This window comes from Dipodomys ordii, unplaced genomic scaffold, assembly GCF_000151885.1.
Source record: "Dipodomys ordii isolate 6190 unplaced genomic scaffold, Dord_2.0 Scaffold62, whole genome shotgun sequence".
Classification (NCBI taxonomy): Eukaryota; Metazoa; Chordata; class Mammalia; order Rodentia; family Heteromyidae; genus Dipodomys; species Dipodomys ordii.
In genome coordinates this window covers 8057308-8076687 of record NW_012267278.1, presented here as the reverse complement: position 1 = coordinate 8076687, position 19380 = coordinate 8057308, and the positions used below count along the sequence as shown (strand labels likewise).

At 49.7% G+C, this 19380-nt stretch overlaps 1 protein-coding gene across 1 annotated transcript in view; it reads right to left on the bottom strand.

The window, feature by feature from the left end:
- Sim1 (single-minded family bHLH transcription factor 1) overlaps positions 1–17927 on the bottom strand; it is a 78346-nt gene extending 60419 nt beyond the window's left edge. Inside the window, exons 1-9 of the mRNA XM_013022391.1 lie at positions 17696–17927; positions 16276–16919; positions 7181–7263; positions 4084–4173; positions 3423–3531; positions 3197–3282; positions 2126–2325; positions 1805–1911; positions 755–902 (exon numbers count right to left, since the gene is read on the bottom strand). Of these exons, the coding sequence (XP_012877845.1) occupies positions 755–902; positions 1805–1911; positions 2126–2325; positions 3197–3282; positions 3423–3531; positions 4084–4173; positions 7181–7263; positions 16276–16450 (998 nt within the window). The 5' untranslated portion in view covers positions 16451–16919; positions 17696–17927. The remainder of the gene's footprint in view (positions 1–754; positions 903–1804; positions 1912–2125; positions 2326–3196; positions 3283–3422; positions 3532–4083; positions 4174–7180; positions 7264–16275; positions 16920–17695) is intronic.
- Between the last annotated feature and the right edge of the window lie 1453 nt (positions 17928–19380).

The following is a 19380-nucleotide window of genomic DNA, read 5'->3' as shown; positions in this document are numbered from 1 at the left end:
CAAACGGCGATTGGGCCCCCAAGAGTTCTGGGGAGGGCTTCGGGCCCTGGCCAATACCGAGCATGCTTTCCTCCGCCGGGGCCTCAGAGGCCACGCGATCGGCCACGCCCCACGCGCGACCAGAAGCCAGAGTTGTAATCCTGCCACCGCCGCCTGCGGGTCTGTGGCCCCCGCAGGTGACCCCGGAGCTGGGCTCGGACCCCACCCCACCCCACCCCGGGGGGGGGGGTCCTTCCAGCCACGCGAGGCCCCGGCCCCCATCGGCAGAGCAGCGATGCTACCTCGGGGGCCCCGAGCATCCTAGAGCTCTGAAGTGACACCCTGGATCACCGAGGCCCCCCGTTTGTGGCTCAGGGAAAGAAACGCTCTCTCAGAACTCTCAACTTTGGTTTGGAGACTCTGGTTGAAATTAAGAACTTCAAACCCCAGATCTGAAAAAGTGAAACAGATGTCCTGTTGGTTCACCATAAATGGGGTCCGTACGTCGGATCCCCACCCTCCCCCGTCTTTCTCTCTCTGCACCCCCCCTGCCCCAGCATTGAATTCAGAGAAAGGAAAGCAAATGACGGACCAGGATGCAAAAACTCCCAAATCTTCCCGCAGGAAATAAGGAAGCCTCTTCGGAAAGATGGAAGTGCTGCCATGGCCTCCTCTCCACCAGCCCGGCCTACCCAGGCGGAGCGCACCACTCCAGCCCTCCCCGAGACCAGGCTCCTGGGGTGTAAGAAACGGGGGTGGGGGGCTTGGCACTCACGTGAGGACGTAGTTGACGCTGACGATGCAGTGCGGCCTGGACGAGCGGCTGTTGTGGACAATGGTGGCGTAGCTCTGCACCCACACCCAGCCCCCGTGCTTGGCCAGGAACCTGTAGTACTTGGTGGTCACCTGGCCCTTCACCAGCACTGAGGGAGAGACGGAGGCGTGGGGTGAGGAGCCGGCCTGCCCGTCCCTGCGCCCCAACGGCCGAGCCAGGGGGCGCGCCGACCCCCTGAGAACCCGGCAGGAGGGAGGGACAACAGGCAAATTCCCAATCCCCTTGATTGTTCCGTTCAATTGCAGGGAGCCCAGGGGGCAGGCAGGGGGTTAATAGGTATGCTAATGGACTTCCCCCGCCGGGCCTCTGTTTCCACAGCCAAGCAAAATGCTAAAAATGGAGAAAAGGTTCCCCTAAACTGACTTTTCTTCTTTTGCTTTTCTCCCCGCCCCCTCCCCACCCTATGTATGTTGTGGGGGGAGTGGTTTACTGGGGCTTGAACTAGCTGCACCCAGGGGTTCCCTTTTTGCGCAAGGCTGGTGCTCCACCACGTGAGCCACACCTCCACTTCGGGCCTTTTGCTGACTAACTGGAGATCTCATGGACTTTTCTGTCCAGTCTGGCTCAGGACAGTGATCCTCAGATCTCAGCCTCTATGAATAATTAGGATTGCAGGCGTGAACCACCAGCGCCTGGCCTCTCAGATTGGCTTTTCTAACCAGGGAAGGAGTTTGCTCAGGTGAACTCTGACATTCAAGTTCCCACTCACGAGAAATTCAGCTCCAAAGAAACCTAAAGTCCAGGTGAGAGGAGAGTTGGTTTCTGCTTGCATTTTTGTTAATGAGGTGTCCAGGTGAAGAAGCCTTAGTAGCATAATAAAATCGCTTTGGGGGACACTTTGCCCAGTGTTAGCAGCTGGGGAAAGGCAGAGAAGCCAGATGGGGTTCAGTGGCCCAGGTGGCCCTCCGGGGAGGCCCCACACACTGATGACCCCCACTACCCGTGGCTGAGACCCTCCCTCCGGCCCAGGGGAGGGGTTGGGGGTCTTACACAGGTGGTGCGCGCAGCGTAAGTGGAAGGTGTCGCAACCATGCACGTGGTGGTACAAGGTCTTCTCAATCAGATCCTGAGGTTCGTAGCCCGTCAGCTCTGCCACCCTGAGGAAAGCAATCCCCAAAAGATGAGTTCGAGGGTGTTACCTCCTCTCCCACGTGGTCGTAGATCTCGGGGTGCGGGGAGGGAAGGGGAAGGGCGGCGCCCTTACTTCCCGGCACATAGACAGTGGAGTCACCTGTAAAATGTGCTTCTGACATGGAAGGAAAGCTGTCCCTCACCGAGCAGGGCCAGCCCTTCTCAGCCGTTTCCACACACCTGGAGTCCAGGAAGATGAGCTTCATGTCCAGGCTGGCGCGGAACATGAACATGTTGCTGTGTAGTTTGATCTCCGTGACGGCGCTCGGAGGCAGTGAGTGGCCCACGGCCACCAGGCCCACATTCTGGTAGCAGCCATCGAAAGGGGACATGTCTAGGCTATACTGGCGGATCTTCAGGTAGCCGCTACAGTGAATGACCTAGGGTGGATTCAGAGGGCGTGAGACCCAAGCCAGGTCCGGAAGAACCCACAAAACACGCGAAGGAATGGAATCTTACTGACATTCTACTTGACCACACATTCTGTGAGAATCAGGTGCTTCCTTCTATGGGGTCCAAAGTTATTGGTGAGCCACGGTGTCTCAAGAGAGTGAATAAACCCCACACTGAGCTCACTTGGAAGCTTGTTTTAAAATAAAATAGAAGCATGTTGCTGGTGACTCAAGCCTGTTATCTTAACTACTCTGGATTCTGAGATCTGAGGATCCCGGTTTGATGACAGCCCAGACAGAAAAACTAAAAGCCAGAAGTGGAGTCGTGGTTCAAGTGGTAGAGCACCAGCCTTGAGTGATAAAAGCTAAGGGGCAGTGTCCAGGCTGAGTTCAAGCCCTAGCACTGACACAAAATTAAAAGAATAAAATAATATGTATATTTATTTCCAAATGATTGAACCCACCTGAATCAAATCTGCTTTCTACTGATGTTTAATCCCACTAGACTTTAGAGCCACAGTTTGTAACCACAACTCGGGTTCTTAACCAATTTTGGGGGTGTCATAATTCTGATGGAGTTTCCCACCCTGGAGACTCTATGAACTCCCTCCACAGCCTGCTATCCGAGTTTAGTCACATTCCACTTTTTCAGCCTTGTCCGCCAGGTGTTCTCAAAGTTCAGACACCCTAAGGAAAGATCGCTGCAGATGCTTCCAAACTTTTGGGGACGCAGGGGGGGGGCGACCCAAAGGCATAAATGACTTCCCCAAGCCGCTGGATGCCTGGTGTCCTGCCCCGCCCACTACACCTGCTGCCCCTACCCCCCCTCCCCCGTCTATCTTGCAGCTCTGCCACACACCTTGTAGCCCCCGCAGGTGAGGCCAGCGTTCCGCTTGGCTAAGACGCACTTCATCCTGAGGAAGAAGGAGCGCTCGATCTCATACTCTGGGAGAGAAGAGCAAAGAGAAGCTCAGGACATGAGACTGACAGGGTGGTGCCCATCTCTCAGCTATAACGAATTGCGGGCACAAATCCCAGTTGGACTCGCAGGGACATTCGGGGCCTGGGGCACGTGTCCTCCTTACCCTGTACGAAGTGAGAATGGTAGGGCTGGTGGGCAGTGAGCACAGCCGTCATCTCGTCGTGGTCGGCAGGGTGGATGTATTCGTAAATGCTGTTTCCAGTCAGCTCTACCTGTAAAGAGGAGAGGATCACCGTCTCCCCGGTGGTACAGTGCCCCCCCACCCCACCCAGAGGCTGAATGCTTCCTTGGGCCAGGGAATCTGCAGGACCATGCAGGCAGCAATTGGAATAGGCCAGCTGCTATGGACTGCATCTAGCAATGGGCAGTGGGTAGAACTTACACATTTGCTTCTTACATAAACCACTACTTCCTTATCTGTGAAATAATCTTAATAGCAGTAGTGAAGATAATCATAGTAGTATTTGCTCCCCGGTAATGGTAATAAAGATATAAGTACATAACCTCTTTCCACAGAGTCTGGCTTATGGTAAGAACTCATAACTATAGCAACTGCTTGAGCCGGAGATAGAAGACAAGGAAAGACAAGTTCACAAATGGGGAGATCCAGGCCTGTTTTAAAAGTCCTCCTTCTAGCTGAGAGTTTTTCAGACTCAGAAATGCAGCTTTAAGGGGAAAAAAAGGAATTGAGGAAACACCTTCCCTTCCCTCCACCAGCTCTGGCTGTAAACACCACAGGCTGGAAATATGAACCACTCACCTACCTGAGAAAGACCCAGGTGAACCGAGGCTGTCTCTGAGATGTACATGATCTTCCCATCAGGAGCCACGACAAAGATGAAGCCATCCAGGGTCTGGGGAGTCAGAAAACAGAGTGAATGGAGAGGCCTCTGAGCCATTTGGATAAACAACAGAGGAAGGGGTATAAGTTAGAGATGGTAAGAGGTTCAGCCAGAAAAAAGTTCAAAGAGAGGGCTTGGAGAGAGAATGCCAAGGAACAGGACATAGAACCAGCCACCAACGTCCCCTCTTTGGGTCACAACAAATTCGTAAACATCTGGGGCATGTAGAAGACTGAGAGAGATGCAGAGGGAACACGAGACAAGCCTAATGCCCTGGAGACTCCCAAAGGAAAGACACATCTTTAACAGGCATATATGAAAGGGGACAGGAGGTAGTGGGTCATAGCCTTTAAGCAAAGGTAAGTTATGTTCTTGGGGTGATGGTCATTGAAAGAACCAGTATTTCTAATGTCAGTCTAGAAGAACTCTGCAGTAGCAGTGTTCTCTAGTGAAAAAAAAGTAATAGCAGGGTTTGGGAATGATCCAGTGGAGGAAGCACTGGTTGACATGTCAGTATGAAGTTTGTAGACAGAAGGAAGCTACCCAGTGGCCCTGGAAAGAATCCAGGAGAGGGAGATTTAGGAGATGAGAGGCTTTTCGAGCAGCAAATCCAAAGAGTAATGTTATAGTGTGTCTGTGTTGCAAGGAATGACTTAGATTTCCCTCTGTCCCTTCATCTCTGTGAATGAATCCACACAGGAGACAGTGGAGAATTAGGATGGGTCAGATCTTGGAAGTCACCTGGGGCAACTGGCCTGAAGACAGACTTAATGCCTTACAGTTGAATGGACTAGGCTGAATAGGCAAGAGAGCCTGAAGCTGAGCACCCAGAGGCCTGAGGGAGAATCACAGAGGCTTTTAAGAAGTTGATGTTTGAGTAGCACCTTGGAGAAAAGGTGATTACTAAAGAAGAGAAGAACACCCCAGGCGGAAGGAATTATGTAGCAAAGACAAAAGGTGCAGAGAGAGTGGATCTGATGTATTTTGAGTTTAGTCGTGATGGAATTTTGAAGTATGGCACAACAAGGAATCTGAATTTGTTTAGGGACCTGAGGTTTCTAAGCAGGACTAAAATGTCCTTTGACGTGTGTTGGGGGGGGGGGACAGGGATTCCTCAAAGTCTATGGACAACAACCTGCAGGAAGAAGGAATGAAGATCAAGAGATTGAAGTAGGTAGCTTGCTGCGGTGGAAATTTGATTTTCAAGCCTGAGAATTTCACAAAGGAAGGAAGGGGAGAATCTAATTCAAAGATGGTATTGGCTGTAGGCTTTATGCTGATTAGTGGCAGAAAGGCTAAATGTTGATTTCTTGATTTCAGTAAGAACATTGAGCAGAAAGTGGTACCACTGACCCAGATTAAAAACTCAGAGAAACAGCCAGGCACCAGTGGCTCACAACTGAAATTCTACCTACTTAGGACACTGTGATCTGAGGATCAAAGTTTTGAAGCCAGACTGGGCAGGAAAGTTCATGAGACTCATCTCCAATTAATCACCAAAAACCTCACAGTAGAACTATGGCTTAAGCTACTCACCTTGAGCAAGAGTTCAGGGACAGCTAGGTTCTGAGTTCATACCCCAGGACCAGTCAAAAAAAGAAAGGAAGGAAGGAAGGAAAAAAAGAAAAAGAAAATTTAAAGAAACAATTTTTGTCTGAACGGAGGTGGGGGGGGGTGGATAACATGTTTGTCCTGAATATGCTAAGCTTCAGGTGCAAGCAGACTTTTACCTAGCTGTGTCCAGTAGGCAGTAAAATCTCATTGGTCTCATGCCAGGACAGTAGCTCATACTTATAATTCCAGCTACTCCAGAGACTGATTGGGAAGGGTCCTGGTTGGCCAGTCCCAAACAAAATGTTATCAATACTCAATCACAACAACAACCAGAACCATAACAAAACTTCAGCATGGTGTTATATGCCTGTAATCCCAACATGACTGCTATGAAGGCCTAAGTTGGAAAGCCTGACTGAGAAAACAACAACAACAAAACAAACTAGAGGCCCTATCTGAAAAACAATTGAAGCAAAAAAGACTTGAAAAACAATTGAAGCAAGAAGCAGAATATCTGCCTAGCAAACAGCTATGAATTCAAATCCTGTAAAATAAATAAGCAAATAAATAAACAAATAAAAACTACTTGGTCTCTGGAAAAGAAAGGAAAGAGAGAACTGACTGAGTCTGCAGAGTGGTGGTATGATGTCATAGATGCCATTTCTTCAATCCCAAAGTGGAGAGCTAACTGGCTGATTCCACTGAACTTCCTATCAGTCCGGGAGCTCCCAGTGGACTTGAATAATAATAAAGAGGGTGCAGTATTGGGGACAAGTGTCAAACCTAAAAGTACCACTGGGAGTTTTACTATTTAAAATATTTGTTCTTCGACATAAGGGGCAACAAGCTATTTACAGCAGCGTGCACTGCAAATAACAAGGTAAGTGGCGCCTCACATTGGTTAAACTCATTACCTAAGGGGCTGCATGTGGGTAAGAGAGCGTTCATTCTCAGTCTGGACTGGCCTGAGGCTCGGGCTCCTTGGAGAATCAGAGGAGCCTGGGAACTACAGGGAGATGAAATGAGTTGCAGACACAGCCGGATCGGGGTGTGGGCTTGAAGCACTGGCCGGTGTTCCTCCCAGATTCAGCTTATTTCCTCTGCAAATCCTTCATTTCAGACGGTTGCTTCTGTGGGCCTCTCTCTGCAGCCTGACCCAGGGCATTCCAGTTTCCTCAGCTGAAAACTGACCACTGATGCCCTTTCCCTTGGTCTGAGAGCCCTGATGGGGCCTTGCCACCATGGTTATTTTCCAAAGCCCAATTTCTGGCTGCTCCTTTGCTTCATCCTCAGCCCAGTGAGCTGCCATCACCCATTCAGCTGAAAGTTTTAACTTTGAGGGAGCTATTGGGCCGAAAGTGCGCTAGGTTTAGCAAGATCCACCCCTCCACCCCATCTCCTTTGTTCCCTGGAGAAACTGAAAGAGCACCCCGGACTCAGCAGCGCCCCGAAACTGCGTCAGTACCTGGAGTAGATGGGAACCCAGTTCTCGGCCAACGTTGTCCAGGGGACTAGTCCGACTGGAGTGACCCCACGCCTCACCGAGCCCTGTGGAAACATACAGTCTTTAGTGACAAAACCAGACCCAGTTGGCTAGTTGGCGTTTTATGATTTGTTACACAGGGGCCACCGGTGCTGGAGAGGACCACTGGATATTACCCTCCTTCCCCCACCCCCAGGTCACACCCCTGCCCAGAGCCAACCTGCTGGGGGACAGGAGGGGGCGTGTCCGAGCGTGGACACGCTGGCCCCGCCCCCTCGTCTTGGGAGCAGAAATCGCAGGTGCCCCCCACCCGCGACCCAGCTTCTCAGGGAGGAACTCTGAGCGCCTGCCCAGAAGGACTGCACCCCGCAACACTCCCACACACACACCCCGCCGTGGTAACTTGTGCGTGGGTTCACTCGTGTTTCTAGGGACACTTCAAAGTTTTCCTTATGGACCTCATCAAACACGGGAGGGTGTCCCCGCACCCAGAAAACATCACCGGAGAGATCTGAAACAACCCGCTCGGTCCTTCTGGACCCAGACGCCTTTCTGATTGGCTGTGTGGCTTTCCAGCCATTCTCCTCCCTTGGATTCTGACTTTAATCCCCTTTGGAAGGGGAGGGGGGGGAAATGTTGAGGGTTGACTTCCAGACTGCCGTTCACAACTCTTCTTCCTCCTCCTTTCCCTTCCAAGGACCGGCTTAGCCCACAGCTCACCCTCCCCACCCTCCTTAAATTTAAAAAGGAAAGAAAAAAAAGAAAAAAAAAGCATAAAGATCCCGCGGCGCCAGTTACAACATCGAGGTGGGAACAGCTTGTCTGCAATATTTTACCCTATTCTAGACCGAGGGAATCGTTGTTTCTCTATGCCCCAAACTACATCTCCTATTAGCAAACACAGTCCATTCTTCTTCTCCATATTATACACCAAGATCTTTTCAGGCCTTGCCACAAACTTTTTTTTTTTACTGGTGATGCCTAAAAAAATAAAACACTTCAGACTCACCTGTCAGATCAAAACATAGCGACTTGGCTTTATTATATGTGTGCAGAAAGAAATCAAAATAAGACAGGAGGAATTTGTGAAAGCCTATATTAAACTCTTGGGGAGAGGTAATATAACAAGACTGCTGCTGAAATTCTTTTAACTATATATATATAGTTAAATCCTTTTATTTTTATACAATTGAACGCCATTTAACATGGCTAGGTTTTTAAAACTGTGGTCTATTTCGTTAGGAGCAAATACATCATAACGTATACAATGACAAATACTCATTTGATTCATTATCATACAGGGCTGGAAAGAATCTTTCACGATAAACCGTGGAGTCATATTTTTTTTAAGGTCTTGGGCCGGGGCTGGTTTTAAAGCAAACGATCAAAACCCTGGCCACGAGTGACGATGAGCTGGAATAGGATCTTCCTGGGTGTTTGCACATCTAAATAAATCTAACGATTGCCCCTCCGCTGGGCAAACACAGATGCCCCTCCCCCGACTGCAAGTGCCCTCCCCCCCCCTCCGCAGGTTTCTTCTCCTGACTCTTTAGCCCGCCCCAACTTTCCTCCCCGGGGTGACTCAACTGTCCTTCCAGGGGGCCTAGTCGTCCTCCGTCCTCGGGGACCTTTACTGAAGTGCCCTGTCACACACCTGCACTCACTCCAGCGTCTGTCACCTGCGTTTCATTCTTGACCTGCCCAGTCTCTGCTGGGCGGTGTCTGGCAGGACTTGTTTGGTTTTGATCCGGGCTAGGACACCCTCCGCCCACCGCACCCCACTGGTAAGCCGCGGGAGGAGCTGGCTACGGAGGCCACACTATGAAAAAGAGGCGCCCAGGACTCCGCGGTGCCTGCCTTTGGGACCCCTTCGCACTTGGCCGAGGCCAACTTCCCCAAAGCGTCGCCCTCCACCGCAATCGCCGCGCCCCGTGGCTGCCACTGGTGCGCCCAAGATTGCGCTGGGTGGGAGACCCGCCTCTCCCTGCCCTGCAGCAAGCGTGCGAAACCCGAACTTTGGATCCACAAATGTCTTCCCTCTAACAAGTGGTGGGTCTTCGGGAGCTACCTCCCGACTCAAATAATTTGAAAGGTCCCCGGGGCTAGGCTGGGGTGGAGGGTAGGACGCTGGTTCGGAAAGCCAGGCGCCTGTGTATTTGGACTGGTTGTGCCCTCATTTAGTATGCTCCAGGCAGGGAACACCAGCCCCCCCCCCCCCGCCAGGTTAATAGGCAGCGGGGCCGGGTGTGGACTAACCCGGGGCCTCGCTCACTCTCCCCGGCTTCCACCACCACCACCACCACGATTTAAGAAGCCGTTGGCGTTCACCGAGCTCTGCCTTCTCTTTGTGTTCTGGAATCTCGGTCACACGGTTAAGGGCTGAGTTAATGTTTTGTAGGGAACTGGCTGTCCCGGTCTACCTGTCGAGATTTCCAAATGTAATCCCAGGGCTGAGCTCGTCCTGGTGGTGCCAAGGACTCTTCCCGCACTCCCGATCAGGGGCCTGCTTCCCCCAAGGACCGAAGACACCCCTAGCGCCCTGGACCCCCTCTCCTCTCGTCTTCGGTGTCTCGAGCTGTACCCAATTTCAGTTGTTGGAGCGACGGCGGAAGTGTGTGTGGAGGGGGGAAGCTGAGATTCCATTTCTGCACTTGACCTACCGCAGAAAATTCGCAAATCCTTTGATTGTCTGTTTAAAATGAGGAGGAAAGCAGCTCCTTTTGCGGCGGGATTACAGTGGGCACAAGATCTAAAGATTCGCTTGTAATTTGGCGAGGGCCGAGGGAACCGGGTTTTCCAAAGGAGAAAAGAAGCTCCGAGAAGGAGGCGATAACTAAATCGAGTTTTAGACAAAAGGATTTTCCCCAGCTAAAGTGGTCGAAGACAAAGGAAAACATAATCTATTTTGGAAGATTTCCAAGATATGCTACATTAACCTTAGCAGATAAATTTTGCTTCTTCCAGCCCCCCCTCCTTCCCTTAAAGTCTGGTTTATTATATTTACATAAGTAGCATTAGAAGCGATGTATCTATGATGAATCTAAAGGGCTAGCTCACATTTCATGTGAAAACCCGGGCAAGTTTCACTGTGGCTTTACCCTTGGTGCTGGGTTGAGCCATTTCCATTTAAATACCCCCTGACCCAAGGATTACCTCAATGGACTGACTGCACGGGTTTTGTAATTTCCTGAAAATGAGATTTCGATTTATAAAACAAGAAACCAATTAGTAACCAAATGAGGCGAAGTAGATCCACTAAAATTGACCTAATCCCACAGGCACCATTTAGGCCCGTTCTTGGCGAATGAATGATGAGCCACAGTCTAGCTGGAGCTCAAAGCATCATCCAGCTGTGTTATTGCAAGGAGCAAAAATAAATTGATCGCGCTTTTCCTTCGAATGAATTTCATACCCTTGACAAAATATAGATTACAGACCCCCGCATTATCTCCCTCCTTCACACTCAAACTGGGAGCAAAAGGAACAGATTCTCTCTCTCTCTCTCTCTCTCTCTCTCCCTTTCTCTCTTTCTCCCTCCATCTCTCTCCCTCCCCCATTGCCTTCTCCCCTTTCAGGCAAAGGGGGGGAGGAGGAAGCTGCAGGAGCTGTCCCTAAAATGCTACACAACCTAGAGACTGAGGCCCACAGGTTCTCAGCCACTCCTAATACTGAGTCCCTAAGAGGCTACTGGAACCTCGGAGGCCAGAGGCAGGAGGGAGGAGGCCGGCCTGGGGCATACCCACCCCCCAGTCCCCAAATCCTGGGAATTCTGCAAGGCCTGTGGTCATTGTTGGATGCACAGTCCAAGTATTTCCCAGGCTGGACCAGCCTTTGTGTTGAGCTAGGGGCACAGGTCCCCGGTTGGGCTCTCTTGGAAAGAGAGGAAGAAAGAAAGAATAGGTGTTACCAACTGGGACCAGACTCCTGGAACTCTCTCAGAGCAGAAAGTCCCCTCAAAGCACCAAGTCGCACTAGGGCCCCCACCTCTCGCTTTGACTCTTGGGCTACCGGGTGAGTGCTTGTCCCACGAGCCCGGCTCCCCTGCTTGCTCCTCGGAGGCCCGTGCGCCCTCGCGGGCCCCCGTTAGCGCAGAAATGGGGTGAAGACCTACGGTCGCGACGCTGACCCTTTCTTTCTGCGTCCTCGTCGGGCTCAGTCCCTGTCAACCAAACTCCCCCGGCGCCGAGCCAGCCGCCAATGAACGGAAAGCTGAGACGGCGGGGGAAGGTTCCGCCAGGCCCCAGCTAAAACTGGGGACAAGTGCCTGAGTCAGAGCCCTTCGTGGGGGCTGGGGAGTATCAAACAAAATGGTTAGCAAACTTCGGACTTCCATCATGACCCGGACTTGGCGGCACCACCGCCCTGGAGACCCGCGCGGGCAAGGCGGAGAAACCCGAGGCTTCGGTCTTTACTTGGCTTGGAGACCCGAGACCATCGAACCAAGCCTGCCCTCTGCACTAGGGCCGGATTCGATCTGAATGCCCTTGGTCACTTCCTGTGCTTGGGAACAGTGGCCCAGGAAGCAGGAAGGGTGGCTGTCACACGGCGCGTCCCACAGGGGCGACCCAGCAAAGCCACCACAATAAAGAGCCTGGGACTTCCCAAGACAGCCTAGTGGGCAGCGAACTCGCACCCTGGGGAAGACGCAGAGGTCATCGAGGTGGGGTGGGGGGGTACCTGTTGAAGAAGTTTGCTCCGCTAGAGAGGCAGGGTTAGTACTTATTGTCTTGATTAGCAAGACCATTCCTAAATAATTGGGGTTCCCTTAAGCACACGAAAAATTCCACGAATCAGAGACTGGTAGAATGAGACCCACTCAAATCTGTTATTGGAATCCAAACCTGGCTTTTGTAAGAAATACCTGGGTCCACAGAGAAATGCAGGGAGAATTCAGGGCATCCCCATTTATCTGTAAATTGGAAGGTGCCAAAATTACCCAGAACTGGAAAAAAAAACCCACAACTCCCCTAAACAGTCAGCGTTGTTATCATTCGAGTCTCAGGTTTGTGACTTATTCGTACCTTCGTTGTTGAGTTTTTCTTAATGATACTTCTTTTTTTTTCAAATAAGACATTGTTTTTCATTGATTGGCTCTACAATTTCCAGTACATAAATCTGCCTGGAAATTCTCTGCATGGTTGTTTGCCTTTACATTTCCACTGCACATCAAAACTAGAATTAAACAGAGATAATCAGCGTGGACCATAAACTGGGCTTAAAGGCCTTCAAATGAGAAAAACTTCTGTAAGAAAATAAACATGGAAACCTAATGCTCAATCATTTCCCTGAGCAGCCAAGAAAACAGCCCTAAATCATCCAACCACGTGGGAAATGGGGCCTCTTTTCTTTTCTTTTTCCAGTTATCTCCTTCAAAACATACAATGATTAAGTATTTTAATTTTGAGGAAAATGTTACAGAAAAGGTCTATGGAGGTTTGTTGAATTATTCCTGGCCTTTGAAGAGACTCTCTTTCCTGAACAGTTACTAGTTTTCATCTCTGTGATTATTTTTACTTTCCAAAGACACCTTGACGATGAAATATCGTGTGGTGTTACCAAGATTCTGAATAGCTACTAATTCAAAAACACATCAGATTCTTTCATTGTGTATTGTCCTCACCACTATACTCCTAGCCAAAACTGTGTTAGAGCTGACAAACACATAGGTATTTCGATGTTGAATGTGTTCTATTGTGCACACAAATAAGATCATACCATCTCCTTTTAAAAATCTAATCTATTTGGCTTTGATAGCACCAAACATCTCTCCATGCTTCAGCTGTTCCTTTGCAAGGCTATATTAAAAGGAAATATGTTATAAATCAGAAGATGTGCTCTTTTAATTATTTCACAGTATTCTTCCCTTTTCTTTTTCCTATTAAATCACCAGTCTAATGCTTATTCTTAGTTACTTCAAGCACATATATTTCATTCTTCTCTCTCTTTCTCCAATATTGCCTAATTAGGTAAAATAGTAAAAGTTGAAACATGCCCTTTAAAAACCTATTAGATCCTAGAGGTAAAAATTGTATTAAGCAAGCGAGGGGGGGAGGGACCCTTTCCATAGAGGAATGACCTGTATTTAAATTTGTCCCTTTTGTCAAGTATACCTGGGACAATTTTTTTAACATTGTTTGTTAAACAAACATGTTTGTTTAACATATAACACTTGGCATTGCAGGGTGTAAGTGAAATGTAAGCAAAAGCTAGATTTTGATGCCGTTATACATACAGCTATGTTACCAGATTTGTAATTGAGATCATATATCTTGCAAAATCTGCATCACATGTAATAGAGTATTTACCATGATAAAGTTGCTGTATTCTATTCTTAAAGCAAAATTTTGCTGAAGACCTACTGTGAGCTAAGACAGTTTTAAAATAAGTGAAATTTTACCTTCAAGTTCATGAAACAAAGGATCCTAGCCATAAAAAGTGCTGCGTTTCCCTCTATGCCCTGGACTTCAACTTTGTGCACCCACTGCCGTAACTCTAATTTGAACCCCAAATTGGCACCCCCTACAGGTTGTGTCTGGCTTTGCCACTTGTCACCAATTCACTCCTTTGGTAGTACTCCTTTCAAAAGAACTGCTTTGGGTTTTTCTTTTGTTGTTGTTGTTGATGTTGTTGTTATTTTTCTTCTCCTTGCTTTCATACTTTAAAAAGCTTTGTTTGGGCTTTGCGGTTTTTGAAATGGATACAAAATAGGCTTTTACTCTCAAAAGCAAAGCCTTATCCCTAGAAGCCAGCTGTTCCAGTGACCCTGTCTAACTCAGCAAGTGCAAGCTGAGAGTGAGTTATGAGCTCAATGGTAGCTGGAGAAATAAATGATGTGCCCAGAGTTCACACATCGTCTGTCCCCTCCTCCCCATAAACTTGCCCTCACCCAAGAAGAAGGGAGCTTGCAGGAGGGCCTGGGCCTGGGCCTTGGGAAAAGGTGGGGGCATTGTAGAAAATACAGAGAAAATTAGCTAGACTAGGTCCAGCCTGACCTCCTAGAGGACTCTCCAGTCTTCAGTGCTAAACAAGACGTTGGCTATAGAAAGTTTACTTTTTGTTCCTCCTATGTTTTATGATGTGGTGTGATTTATAATATGTAAAGTTAGCATCTTAAACAGGAAAGTTGTGTGTGTGTGTGTGAGAGAGAGAGAGAGAGAAAGAGAGAGAGAGAGAGAGACAGACAGACAGACAGACAGACAGAGAGAGACCCAGTCACCCTCTCCCTGCTGCCCCAGCCCAGGGCCTGTACTAAGCTGACTAGGATCTCTGGCCCAGCTTCTCCCCGGGCTCTCCGGTCCTATGTGAAGTCTGCCCTCCGACTCTGAACGCTATTCTTCTCCTGCTATTACTCGCAGCTCCACAAGCAGCACCATATGCTGCTCCTGATCAAGCAGCCAGCGACATCGGCACCAATAATTGATGAGACCGGCTAGAAATCACGCAGAAAGGGAGCCCACTGAGACCGCGGGAGCTGACAAATCACTGCTAATAATCCCGTTAGGAAGAGCGCGGCCAGCCGAGTTCGCAATGGCTTCATTTTTATAAAGTAGGCGCTGACAGTATAAAAGACAAGGAGATCGCTCGCTCTTTTTTAAAAACAGAAGGCAGTATGGCCTAATGGCAATTTTCCCATCAGCAATTCTCAGCACTGTTTGAATGGGAAATGTGGTGTTTGATGTATAGATCCTCCTTCCTTTCTTCTTTAAAAAACAAACACCACCACCAACTATAGCAACAAGGAAAACTACTGTTCAGGTCCTTTCAGCATTCACTCTTCTCCTCCCCCATTTCCAGAGTCAAATAAGACCCGTCAAAGAACTGTTTTAAAAAAGAACTAACTCTAATACCACTTATAGTTTGAAGGCCAAGTGGACTACAGTTTAGTTTGAAAGTTTTCCCACAGTGGCCCTGACTAATTTGAAGCATGTTGTACAAGTGTTTACATCACGACCAAGGAAAGCAAGACTTCAAACCCAATAATTACTACCTCCTCTCCCTCCAAACACTGTTTCTTGCTGATTTTGGATGTTAACTCCCAAACATTCAAGATCAACAAGGTAAACCTCTATTAGGCCAACTAAGAAGCTCGCTTTGTAAATAAACAGGTTTCTTTCTCTTAAATCTGTTTGCTTGTCTAGTAATCCTTTACATTTCCAAATCTTTGTCTCCTAGCAAAGGCATATCTGAAATATTTGGGGGCCATCTATTTATTTGCACAGAGAAATGGAAAAGAAAAGTGAGCACACATGGTCATTCACAGGATGTGTTCTAGAAGCCAGGTCTAGGACCTAGCCCTCACACAGTGAATTCTAGTCACCTAAACTGCAATTTAAAATGATGTCTATAGCTAACTTCTAGGCCTTATTTTGACACTCCCTCCCAGTATTTGTTTGCCAACCGGCCACTAAAAAGAGATTTTTCTAAGTGAACCAGCCATATTAATTTAATTTTATGTATTTTAGTTCTAACCTTGTATTTTACAGCTAATCTGAGGGCCAGAGTTGCAAATTACCGAGCCCCCACAGTTAAAGACTCAGCGATCATGTTTAAAACTTAGAACAAATTTATTATATGCAGTTGAAGAGACTGGGTAAATTCAGGATATATTGTTCACACATATCCGTGCTATTACTTTGCAGAATGATAGACATATAGAAGAGTTGTTATCTGGCTTACCTAGCTCACTGTACATAGGTCTAGCTATACCTAGCAAAACTACAGAATTCGGCAGAACTGTTCTCTACTGGGTGCGTTTCTAACAGGAGGAATAAAATGGAAAGGCATGTTTGGATTAGTAGTACTTTCAATTGAGCCTCATATCTGAAGTGTTGACAAAAGCACTGTTGGGCTGCTTCCCAACCAAACAGATCTGATGGACTGGAGAGAAAGTATTAGTAGAGCCTAGAAAAGGAACTCGGAGTTCAGAGAGGACTGGTCAAGTATCAGAGCTAAACTTGTCGCTGGGGAGAGGAATATGTAAATACTAACACACTAGTAAATACTAGTGTGCTACTCTTGGGCCCAGCAATTCTACACCTTTTCTACCTTTGACATTTCATCTAGGCAATGGCACTTACCTTCCGGGAATACCACCCTCATTTTGAGATAGCTGGTGGTGAGTCTGATTATGGATGCTTTGTCCAGCTGAGAGGTGATGGCCGAGGGCAAAGGCAGTAATTTAGCCAGTTCATAAAACTCACTATTTTCTTTCTCCCTCCTAGTCCGAGCAGCATTTTTGGACTTTTCTTTCATTGTGTCTCGTTCTCCCTTTCTTCTTACACCGTAAACTCCACAGAATCATCCAACACGGGGGAAAAATATAAAGAAACTTTCAACTAGAAATCATACTTGGTGAAAACGGAAAGCATATTTTGAAGGAAGAGGCTGAAATCTGTACCAGCGGGAAATATATTAATTGTAGGGAAAGACCAGGGCGGCAAACAAAGTATTTTCTTTGAAAAAAAAAACACGAAAAACAACTCAGAGTCACAGGTATAAGAACGTTGCCGATCGAAGACAATGTGGACAATCCTGAGGATCTTTAGGTATCAAATGCTGGTCGGACCCGTGAGGAGCCAGCCTTTTCTCCTGCTCCAAGCCGAGAACCTCGCTCCTTGGAAAGTCGGCATAATAATCCCCGACAATGTTTGCTCTTCAGGGGACGCAGGCGGTCCGAGCTGGGTTGGGCAGGACAGCAATCCGGGCGAACTCCTCTGGACCACTGCGAAGAAAACAGCATCCGAGTGTCAGACATTTGCCACCCCAGCGTCAATCACACCCTTACCCCCGTTCTGAACAAAACAAAACAACACAACGGCCAGAAAGCGATTCAAGGGGCCTCAGGACCCATGAGGTTTCTCTTCTCCCCTCCCCTTTTCCTGATGGTTATTATTATTAGTTTTCCTAAGATATAGAGAAGTTATCCACGAGGCTGAGCCCCCTCTCCCGCCTCCAACAACTCTCCCACCTCTTCCCCGTGCCAGCCACATTCTCCAACCCTCCCTTCAAGTTACCCAAACAACAAAACGCATATTTTCAGAGACCCTCGAGAGCCCTTGGGCCGCGGGTCCTCGCTCCCGCGCCCAGCCCGGGCACCACTCCCAGCACAGCAAATCAGAATTCCTCCACACCGCCGCGGGAACCCTTCGGGGGGGCTCCCACCCCCAGCTCCCCCCCCCCATCTTGTCAAATCGGGAGCTTGGCTACCTTTCTGACACCGGTCTCAAGTCGGAAGGATTCCTCAAAAAGTGGCACTTCCACCATCGACACCCCCCCCTCCGGGGACCCCGCGGCGACCCTGGACTCTCCCTGCCCAGCAGGGGCGGTACCACGCTGGGGCCGACCGCGCCAGGTTAACAGGTGGCACACGCGACAGCCCCCTGGCAGGCCGGCGCCGGGGAGGGCGGCGTCCCAGCCTCGCCCCCCCCCAGCCCCCCCGGGCAGCACGGCCGTGCACGGCCGCCCCGAGAACTTGGGGCTGTCCTCTGCATCACCTACCTTCAATCCTCCAAGGGCTGCAGCGGGTACCTCTTAATGGCACTCCTGCCTGCGGCCCCACTAAGCAAAAGTGCCGATCTCCCGCTCCCCGCGCGCAGAGAGGCGCAGCGCACTCCCCAGGCTCCTTTTTCTTGGTCAAGAATTGGGGGAGGGGTACGTGGCAGGAGGAGGAGGAGGAGGAGGATGAGGGCTTCGGGACGGGCGAGGTGGTTTTTAGAATCCTCCTCCTCAATAGTTCCTAAGAAGCCCAGTGATATTCCTAATTGGAAGTCGAAAGACCTCCCCTCTCCCCCCCCCCGCCCCGCAATCACACCCCCCCCCACCTCCTTAACTTCTCTACAGCTTCGTGGGTTTAGCTTCAACTTCACTCCCGGGCTCACTTTCTCCCGCCCTCTAGCAATGCCACTCACGAGTCTTCTGGCCTCCCATTGGCCTAGCGCGCCCTGCGGCACGACGCTAATTGGTGGATGCGGGTGAGTGACGAGTTCGTCGTGCACCGCCCCCCCTTCTCAGTAGCGGGCTCCGAGTCCTACCCACCAGCCTGCCAGCCGCGCGGTTAATGAGCCCCCGGACGCGGGGGTCGACGCTGCCCGGTTGCCGCTGCCCTGCTCCGGACCTCGGACCTCTGGGGCCTTCCGGATGTTGTACGGGTGTCGAGCTCTCCGAGGTCCCTGGGGTCGGGTGTGCAGAATCCTCAGTCCAGGGCGCTGGGAATGGCTCGGGGCGGCGGCCGCAGGGAACCGACGGTCAGATTGGGGCTCCGGGCTGGCGAGACGAAAATCACCGGGACCGGGAACTGGCTTTGCCCAAAGGCCGATCTGAAGGACTCGCCCCTCCTGAGGGCAGATTCTGGGGCCCGGGATGCGCGTGAGGCCGATGGTAGACTTTATTTTCTGTCCTGGTTCCCTGAAACTAGTGTGATGCCGAATTCATCTCCAAAAGAAATAAATGCAATACTTGCCTTAACTTATCCCCCCGCCAGGGCCCCACCACCACACCATGGTTTGTGTTTGGGGGCTGATTGGTTTCTTACAGGAAAAGCTTTCCTACAGGGAAGAATCGAGTAGGGGTGGGGTAGAGAGGAGAGGTTCCCTTTCAGGGCAACACAGGAGTTGATGGTGATCCGGAGAGAGCTCTGGGAACGATCCAGAATCCGTGAATCCGTGTCCACTTGGCGTGCGGCTTTGTATTAGGACACAGGAGTTCAAAGTTCAAGATATTCCTTGCAGAAAAGACAGAGCCTTCAGGGGACGGCCGCGATTCCCCGCCGCCTTTTAATGAACTCGCAAACACTGACAAATTATAGCTCCACGGCCCACTCATTTGAATCTCCCTCTCCTTTTATCATGTGAGAAAAGAACACAGACAGCAACGAGGAGGGGGGGGGAGGTGAAGTTATGCCCAAGAGAATTGCTGCTGCTCCCTTCTGACCGGTTCCACACCCGCTTCGACGATTCTGTTCGCACCCAGCCCCAACTCAGCTCCAGGAGGTGTGCTTGGAGACCGAGGTTCCGATCGCCTTGAAAAGTATGCGAAAACTCATCTCCTATGTGACCCAGAAAGCAAATACTCCAGACAGGGGCGTGTGCCATTCTGCTGTTATTTGGGACACCTTCAAGAGTGTGTATTAAAAAGAAAAATACAGACATCTGCTGCCTCTCCGTGCCCAAATGACAATAAGCTCC